Here is a 10109-nt window from a genome sequence, read left to right as displayed (position 1 = left end):
CGAGCCCCTGATGAAGGAGGGTTTCCTCCGAAACACGCCGTGTCGGTAACAGCATCGGATTACACTTGTATCAACAATACTGGTTTGTCTACGGACATGAAAATCGCAAGTTAAGTATATCAAGAGACTCTCTAGAGTACCAATAGAGACTGACCGTGCCGCGAGATAGCTACCTATTGACAGTGCATGCAAATCTGCTTCATTCATATTCTTTGTGTATATCCTGAAAACATGACTGGCCAAGTGTGTCCCAAGGAATAGGTTGAGAACCACTGCTTTTAGTACATTGGTTCTCAAGAATGATTTCAAACTTTAATATAACTATTGTTTATCTAAAGGGTGTTCCCTGGGCCAGTGCAAGGGGATAAAAGGCAGCCTAGGCACCTTCTGTCTTGTGCGCCCCCCACCCCAAAATCACACCGACTAAGAAAGCTACCCTAATGCAGCTACCTGTAATAACAGAATGTGTTTACTGTCAGTGGAAAGGAAGCTCTCTCGATTCCCTAAAGAAAGTAAAAACATAAAATCCAAAAAGCAAATGCCATAAATAGCCATAATTTGAGTTTATTGAGTTGTTTTTGTTGGGAAAATGACTCAAATTTATTGCATCTTAAAAGAAGGTCAAGCCAAATGACAATTAGTAGATAAGAAATGTAATCAGCTAAGAAGCCAGTAGATGGCGCCATTGATCAATAAATGCCCTACTTTCAAGCGCAGACAAAACTACTTAAAAGAAATACTAATTCAAAGACAGTTTTCCTATCTTCTCATTAAACACGGCTTATCATAACATAATAAATAGAAAATGAGGTATGCATTGTTGTTTAAGTAAAAAAAAACCAAAACAAAACAAGCAAGCATTGCAAAAAGGTTCTATGAGTTTTAAAGACCAAGTGAAACAGTGGGGTAATGGTCTCAAACAGAAAAAAAAAACATTCAGAGCGTCTCCTATTCAGAAGGTCAAAATAATTTGGTAAAAGTCATTCTGGTTCTTAGACTGATCTGCAAAGTTACTGAAATGTTCATTACAGTGCATCTCTTGATGTTCTATCTTCATATTTCTCTAATAAGACACGTATGTTCTGTGCAGTAACCGAACATACTGTAGTATTATTCAATACCTGTTCATATTCATATTCCTGAATCAAGCATTTTAAATTAATCAAATGTTGCTGAGCCTGCGATACTTTCATGTATTTTATGAGTCAGTGCAAATCATTTTCACATTTTTTTAAAGAATATATCAAAATTAGAAATGAATTGATGCTGGAAAATGCAGTGTTTTCCTTCATTAAATAAGATTTTTTTATTTTTTAAAGAACGCTTTATTGTTTTGAAGAGATTATTTCTGAATTCCTGGGGTGGAGGCAGAAAATCTGAAGGAGAGAAGATGATGAATGATTCTAAACTTATTCAGGAAACCAAAGAAAGATAATGTGATTAAATAAAGACATAGGTTAGGCAAAAATATTCTACCTCGACACAAGTAATTCAAAGCAGAAAAAGTATTTTCCTTTCATGAAAACAGCGCTCATTATTATTTACATGAAATGCAAATCAGTCGGTCCATTGAACGCTATGTAAGGGAATGTTTTCGCTAATGGAAAACTCGAGAAATATCTTTCTTAACCGAGTGAAGGTCCTTCCTTGAAGCCGACATGAAATTAATAACTTATCTTTGTGTTATTGTTTCCTATTCACTTTGTAAGCAAAATCATTTTGGCTTATCTCACAAGTTCATATTTCTAAATTATCTGCTACTACAGCTGAAATAATTATTTCTGTATTTCTTTCTGTTACTGCAAAGGTTCTAGGGCCCAGATCCTGCAGCAGAAAAGCAGCGAGCTCGCCCGGCCGGGAACCTCCCTCCTCTTAGAGTGCGCTGTTTCTGGCTTTAATATTAATGATCACCACGTGCACTGGATAAGACAGCATGCGGGGCAAGCCATGGTCTGGCTAGCAGCTTTTAGAACCGGTTACACCACCTACATCAATAATGATTTTAAGGGCAGAGTTACCCCTTCTACAAGAGGCTCCACTGCGCTCCTGCAGATGGACAGGCTGAGCGCTGCAGACACGGCCGTGTATTACTGTGCAAGAGAGTCACGGTGATAGCGGGGGAGCTTTAGGTTGTGTAAAAACCTGATAACAACACGAAAACATGGCATTCCCGCTCCCATCTCGGCAATGAGCTCGCGAGTTTCTGCATCCGAGGCTGAGATACTAATACATCTGAAATGTGATAAATCGGTTTGGGGTGCAGTCACACTCACAAACATTGTAATACAGAAACGCACATGCATTTATGTATGTAAGCTATTTCATGGTCACCTGGCAGAATTGTTTAATGCAAAATGACTGGTAAATTTTAAGAAGATATTTTAATGTGCATTCCCTAAATGTCTTGGTTTGCTAATGTTTAAAGGGATCCCTTTTTCATAGCACACTCGCCTTTCCGCCATTGGAAATTAACAGTTTTCTGTGATGTATTAATATAATATTTGTGATGTTAAACAATCATGTGATTTTGTGTTCTACCTGTGTGTGTGTGTTCATGTAAATGACTTCTGATGTGACTGTTATTGTTCACTACATTTCACATTTTGAGAAAATGGCATCTTTTTGCCTTTTGAGAAACTTTGTAGGATTATAGGTAGAAATCCTCAACTAGTGAGACTGAACATAAAACACTCTTTGAATATATGTCTTGGATTTTTTTTTTTATGGACTTTTAAAATATACAGACTTTTTGCATGTGCATGATATTAGGTACTGTTTTCCATTAAGTTCTGAGCATTATGTTTCTTTGTACCGTTTTTATAAAATTGTTAATTTATGGGTGAATAAATGACATTGTTATGTTTTTCTAAAAGGAATTCTAAAAAATGTCATTAGTGTTCCTGGTTTGTATTAGTATATTTTTTTGTATATGAAAATTTAAATGTATAGTTGCACTACCTCACATATTTTATATACAGTGGACCCCTGACTTATGTACTCAGTTTGTTTGCGAGGGCTGGTTGTAACTCAAGTTGGTCATAAGTCAAGATTATTTTTCCCATAATAAATAATGGAAATACCCATAATGCATTCTGAATCTCCCAAAGCACCCCTTTATCTAACCTTTTCATAATAAAAAAGGGTTGTATAATGTGCATAATTTACTAGAACACCTATAATTTTCCTAGTGTACTCACCAAAAAGTTATAAAATGTGCCTAGCCTACCAGAAACAACAATTTCATACTGTACTCACCATTCAAGTTGACATCTTTGGCTTGCAGGAAGGGAAGAGGGGGAGGATGAAATGGAAGGTGGTTATTGTTTGGAAGGAGATCCCCTTCCATAAGAACATCTGGAATCTGGCTCTCTGGTGTCCTTTCTCTCCTTGGGAGAGTCTGTAACCCAGTAGGACCTGCTTCTGGCTCACTAGGTCTCAACCTTTTTGGAACTAAAAACTGGTCTAAGGTTGTCTGTTTGACATTATCATTAAGCAAGTGAATGCAACAATTGGCTTTTTCTCTGTCTGGGTAGGTCTTCTCTTCAAATGTTTGTAGTGCTGTCCATTTTTTCAGGATTTCCTTTATTTCAGAAAAGGAAATTTGCTGCACTGATTGTTGATCCTCCCCCTCCTCTTCAGAAAGCTCCTCAACTGCCATTCTCTGTTGCTCAGCCAGAAGTTCCTGAAGATCCTCTGTAGACAATTCCTCTGAGTGTTCCTCCACCAGTTCCTCAACATCACCACTGTCTACCTGCAAGCCTATAGCCCTAGCTTTTTCACAAATTATAGTCTCAGATAGGCTATCACCTGCTATCTGCCTTTTGTTTATCCACACTAATAATAGCCTTTCTACCTCATCTAACACTGATGATCATGACTTACTAATTTGAGTAACACCTTTAGCAACACTTCTTCCTTATACAAATCTTTTCTTTGTAAGATTGTTGCGATGGTGGATTTCGACATGCTGTACATATTAGCGAGATTGGTCACACGAACACCATTCTCATATTTCTGCACAATTTCCTTCTTCTTTTCAATTGTGATTGCTTTCTTTACCTTCTCTTCCTACCTTAGCTTCTTTTCTAGCTTTTTTGGGGCCATTTTGATAGCAATTAGCACTGCACTGACCGAAATTACATCCACAAACACGCGTATCTGGGCGTGGACTGATGCTTTCGAATGCTTCTCTGGTGTCTCGGGTCTTTGTTTACAATTGGATACACATGTTGGCCTCAGCCAGCATTCAGGTCATAACTCAAGACTTTGGTCATAACTCAAGACTAAAATTGTGGTCGTAACCCAAGTTGTTCATATGTCAGGCCGGTCGTAACTCGAGGGTCCACTGTATCTATAAACCCACACAGAAATCAATTTAGCCAGAAATTGGTGCTCTGCCAATGAAATACCTTGATGAAACAAAATCAATAGCTTAAAAAAAAAAAGAAAACAAGACAAGGGGTACATGCTCTTCATTTCTGGTTTAAGCAAGTTCATCCTTCATAGGAGCCAGATAGTAAGGGTGATTTCTTCTTTTGATTCAGTGAATGACAATCCACTTGTCATTCTTTTATCTTCAGTCAGGGTTTGACAAAATGGTCACATATTTACTGTCATATTTCCATATTCTAATTTACATTCTTCTTTTTCATTAAGTGCTCCTGGTATGTAAATGGCATTACTATGTTTATTTATTTTGTGACTCCACGGGGAAAAGTTTGATTTAAAAAATCTGAATAAGGGACCATGTTATCTGGAAAATTCAGGAACTAGACAGAGCAACTTTGGATGTTTCTTATAGGGATGTGAATCATTTTTGAACAATTAAAATTATCGTCAGATAATAGGGGCTAATGAGTAATAGTATAATAGGGGCTAATGAGTAAAGATAGCCGGCGCCATCTTTAAAGATGGCGCCGGCCATCCAGTGCTCCTACCATGTGACAGGGGCCGGCCAATGGCACGGATACCCTGTCACATGGTAAGGGCAAAGGGGCATCGGTGCCATTTTTTTTTTTAGAACAGGTGATGCCTGGGAACGGGAAATCTGTCCCCGAGGCCCCCCTGGATCTCTCCTCTCCCCGAGGCCCCCATGGATCTCACCCCGAGGCCCCCCTGGACCACCAGGTAAATTTTAAAAGGTTTTAGGGAGGTCGGGAGGATGGGGTCGATTTAAAGGGTCGGGTGGGTTTTTGTTTTTTTTTAGCGATGTGAAATTGGTAATGTGACTTGGAATCGGAAACGATTCCAATTCACATATCTTAATGATCAGATTCCCCCCCCCCCCAGCCGAATCTGATCATTAAGACGATCTGGCACATGATTCACATCTCTAGTTTCTTATGCTGGAACAATGAAAGGTTGTTATAATCAGAAAATAATCCAGTTTCCCACTGTAGGCACTTTAAAAGGATGTGTATCATTAAACCAGAGCATGCAGTCTTGCACACAGACTGAACCAAAGTGCAGGCCTGAAACAACACAAAATGGAGTCTTCAGCCATGTAATGGCTTCTACAGTTTCACTTTGAAAGAATGTATGAATCACCTAGCAAGAAGAAACTGCAATTTTTCTTCTATTATCCATTGGTCTACACCTCACAATTTGCTATTACACCTCAGACACCAAACTGCTAAGTATGTCCTTGGTGGAAACTTTGTATCCAGCTTCGAAACCAGTTATGAAGTAGGTATTGTTGGCTAAATGTCAGATGATGAACCTCATTACTAATAGTGAGAATATGCACATACATCTGGATTCTGAATATGTCATCAGCATCCCACCAATCCTGTGCATTAAAATGGTGGTGATATCCAATCAAGATCAATGTTTGGGTTCAATGGAACTGAATATCAATGAAGTCCTGAGCACAACAAAAAAATCTGGAATACCAGACTGAGAAATCAACTGGGAACTTTTCTCAGGGAGTTTTTCCCCAGACCTTACAGGTTTGTGACTGCCTTGCCAACAGAACTTTTCAGTTGCTGCAGATCACTATACCTGTAAACTAGCAAGTTTAAGATTGAGTTCCTTACCACAGCCTACTCCATTACCTTTAGAGCAGCTGGCCTTGTCAAACTTGCCAACCTTATTCCTGCTGGAATGTTGGCAAGCCTTCTTTATCCCATTCCTGCTGACATATCTCACAGAGACACCTGTGAGACTTCTGGGTCCTATTTTCCCTGAGGCTGTAGTGTAACCTGTCATTTGCCAGCAAGGGGTGTTGCTGGAGTGTCGTTTCCCCCCCTCCCCATACATCTACATCTCTGCATGATCTCTGCAGGATTGTGACTCACAAATGACTAAGGGTGAGATAAGGTTGACTTAATTAATCTTTCAACTGGGTTAATTAGTTTGGCATTGTGCATTTGTCAAATGCAGGTTGACTTTGAGATACATGAATTTATTATCAATCTTATAACAGTACTTTGATATGTAAAAATTAAAACAAATCAAAACTATATTAAATCATGCATATTTATGCTGCTAAAATAAAACTAATTGATTACCTCACAAAAGATGTTAGTGTCGGCTCCCTTAAACTACTGAATTCATATCATAGGTTATCTGTTAAATCATTTAATCATCTCTAGACATAAATTAACTTACACAACAGGACTCAGAAGATCCCTAAAACTCTGTACTTCCCTTAAAAAAGAGCATGTTAAAATTGGAAATGATGTTGCAAAATCAAATTGTATGATACATTTAACCACATAAATTGGAATTACAATTGAAAATAGACAACATTGTTAAACTTTAGATATTTAAAATGACTCCAGCTTTGTGGTCATAATCTCTGAATGAGGAAACAAGCTGATTCATTTCAAAGCTACTCAGGAAATCTTGTACAGGAAATATGGTTAAATAGAGGTATTTGATAAGCAATGTATTTATACATCAACCAATGATGAAAAAAATCAAATCAAAATAACAATCATTTACTCCAGGAAAAATAATGCAAGCTAACATGAAATTATTCTGAATTGTTAAAGAAACAATCCATTGAGGATTAGTGGTTAGAGCAGCAGGCTACAAACCAGGGGAGCCAGGTTTCAAATCCTTATGACTATGGGCAAGTCACTTCACCCTCCATTGCCTCACGTACAAACAGATTGTGAGTCCTCTTGGGACAGTACCTGAATGGAATCTGCTTTGAAGTGACTGAAAATTGGAATATAGATCAAGTAATAAATAAAACTTATAGTGTTACAGATTTTAAGTGTGCCAGGGTCAGAATATGACCAGGTAGCAGAGGTTGGCTAACAGATTTTGGAGGCGGTGGGGCAGGAAAGACTGGGTGTTGATTTAAATTTTGGAATTCGAATGCTTATCCACTCACAAATGTTAGAGGTCCAAAGAGTCAAATCTTGAATAATAAATAATATCCTGCAAGTGGACAAGTGACAGCTATGAAATAGCCATAACCAGCAGTGTGGATGAGCTGAATGGGTGGACCAAGTAGATCTTATTACCTTCTTTGTATTAACACAACACATCTTAGAATCCTTAGGGCTGGGAGTTAAAAAGCCATCTTTGCCTCAAAATATTCTTGCTGGATTGGAGCTAGTTCCATGGTCTTTTTGAAATCCTTATTTGAGGGGGGGGAAAAAGGAAATGTTGGATATAATGATATTAGTGGGAAACCCATGAAATTCAAACATCAAACATCAGTAAACACAACTGAATTTTAAATGCTGATATTATTGCTTGCTGAACACCTTAATAAAGTCTCTCCAAAAGATTGGGACTTCATTCCCTTCTTTCGACAACATTTTGAGAAATTAGAGGTTTGATTGCATTCTCCTAGCCTGAGGATAGGCAATTCTGGTCCTCGATTGCCAGAAGAAATCTGCTTCTCAGGATACCCTCCATGAATACACATGAGATATATTTGTATGCACTGTGTCATGCACATTCGTTGTGGAAGTGATGAAAATCAGATCTAATTGCTGCACTCCAGAACTAGAGTTGCCTATCCCAGACCTAATCCAAACTTTGAAGAAAATACCCCTGCAGTATCCCTGCATGAGTGTAATTGTCTTTCCAAATGCAAAGTCATTCAATATGTAAGCGATCAAGCCCTGATCCCCATTAGAGCACATGGCTGCAGGAGTTAATAATTACACTTCCAGATCAAAGGTCACATGTCAAAACGAGCATGACTCTTCAGATTTATATTTTAAACCTATCATTTGCTATCTCATGTCTCTATTCATTTTTTTTTTAGTTAGAAAGTGTAAAAGGTCACTTCAGTTCACAGTTTATTGTATAGATATAAGGGCAAGATTAAGAAAAGGCAAGATCCATTTGAATTTGTCTGAACATGAAATTCCTCTGGCACCAGCACACTCCATAAACCATAAATCCAAAATCCCCATTATTCATAAAGATCATAAACTTTCAGGGGGAAATTCCAAGTCAGGCATCTATCTGAATTATCTCCACCACTAGGGTAAAGATTACAACCTTGGAACCTACTAACAGCTGAGAAATAAAAATCATTTTTAAATATAATAATGGAAGAAATCGAAATTAGGGCAACCAAGTCAATTCCGATTAGCTCTTTTAAATAGGAAAAAATGGGATTGAATTATCGAGTATTGTCCTTATAGCCATAGAACCGAAGAAGACGTTTGATACCTTAGATAGTTTTTGCTATGGACATTTTGTTCGTGCAAGGAAAAGACAGAGAGATGTAGAAACAGAACAATAGGGAGAGAGAGAGAGAGAGATGCAGAACTATATGCAGAAATAGAGAGAGATGGTGCATGAGAGGAAGACAGAGAAAAAGAGAGAATGGAAATGAGACTGGCAGAAATAGTGAGAGAGAGAGCGTGAGTGAGTGAATGAATGAGTGAGTGTGTGTGTGAGTGTGTGTGAGTGTGTGTGTGTGTGTGTGTGTGTGTGAGTGACTGTGTGTGAGTGTGTGTGAATGAGTGTGAGTGTGTGTGAGTGTGTGAGTGAGTGAGTGTGTGTGTGTGTTCTCCCTAATCACTGTGCCCCATAGTGCCTGCTACTTCTGTCCTATTAATGAAGAAAAACAAAGGGGTGATATGCAAATAATCCAGATCACTTCTCACTTAAATATAACGCTACACTCCAGAGAACACCAGAAATATTGGCCCAAACGTTCCTGCAAGATTTAGCTCACTAGTTTTATGAAATGGAGCTTTTATTTTATTTCCTTATAATATCCTTCAGCGCCTGTAAGTTCGCTGTCGTGTGACTTTTTGCAGGAAAGAAGACCATTATATATAATCATCTCTCTCCCTCCCTCTTTCCTTCTCTGCCATTCTGTGTCTTCCCTTCCCTCTAATGTTATTCTTTTTTTCCCGTAGTGGTCCGATCGGACGTGAAACTGGTTCAGTCTGGGCCAGCGCTCGGGCTGCCCGGCCAGTCTGTCACGATATCCTGCACGGCTTCCGGGTACGAGTTTGCCAGCTATAGCATGGACTGGTTCTTCCAGGATTCGGAGGGAGGACTGAAGTGGATGGGATACAGCGGGACGAGCAGTTCCGGCCCAAGCCCATCCTATAAAGGACGAGCCACCTTCTCCAGGGATAACTCTAAAAACACGGCCAGCTCACAAATCAACGGTCTGAAGAAGGAAGACAGCGGCGTCTATTACTGCGCTCGCACAGCGAGCAGAGTCGGTGCCAGAGCCCGCACAAATCTACAGCATGAAGCCTGCATTGCCTACTGCAGAAAGAAGAGCTGCTGGGGACGAACACAAAAGCATATTCAATGAACATCAGTTTGAAAACAAAATGATCTCTATAATTAAATAAAGCAGATTATCCGGGGCAAAGCGTTACACAAATGCAAGATATTCTGTGAAATACAGGATTCGGCCCAGTTATTGCTTTCATTCTGCCATCCATCCCACTGATCACTTCTTCCCAAGTGAAGCCTGGACTCTGATCAGCAGGTGTGCGAGTCACCTGGGCTGTGAGCTCCAGGGATGTCTAACAAACATTACGCACGGAAGAAAATGGCGGGGAAACCCCTGAACTCACCTATGGGTTTGTTTGCAGCTTAAAAAATGCTACTGTAATCAGCAAATATACCGTCCATGCAGACGAACAGCCCCTGTTTTCCTCTACCCT

The 10109-nt window shown here is 39.2% G+C and overlaps 2 gene segments (V, D, J or C); both read left to right on the top strand.

Annotated features, from left to right (window-relative positions):
* Positions 1-1613: 1613 nt before the first annotated feature.
* On the top strand, positions 1614-2123 carry LOC115078854. The segment is given in 2 exon segments: positions 1614-1704; positions 1808-2123. Coding segments are annotated over 2 exon segments (351 nt in total).
* Positions 2124-9120: 6997 nt separating this feature from the next.
* Positions 9121-9751, top strand: LOC115078523. The segment is given in 2 exon segments: positions 9121-9209; positions 9342-9751. Coding segments are annotated over 2 exon segments (453 nt in total).
* The last annotated feature ends 358 nt before the right edge of the window (positions 9752-10109 follow it).

This window comes from Rhinatrema bivittatum, chromosome 16, assembly GCF_901001135.1.
Source record: "Rhinatrema bivittatum chromosome 16, aRhiBiv1.1, whole genome shotgun sequence".
Classification (NCBI taxonomy): Eukaryota; Metazoa; Chordata; class Amphibia; order Gymnophiona; family Rhinatrematidae; genus Rhinatrema; species Rhinatrema bivittatum.
This window is presented reverse-complemented; position numbering and strand designations above follow the sequence as displayed.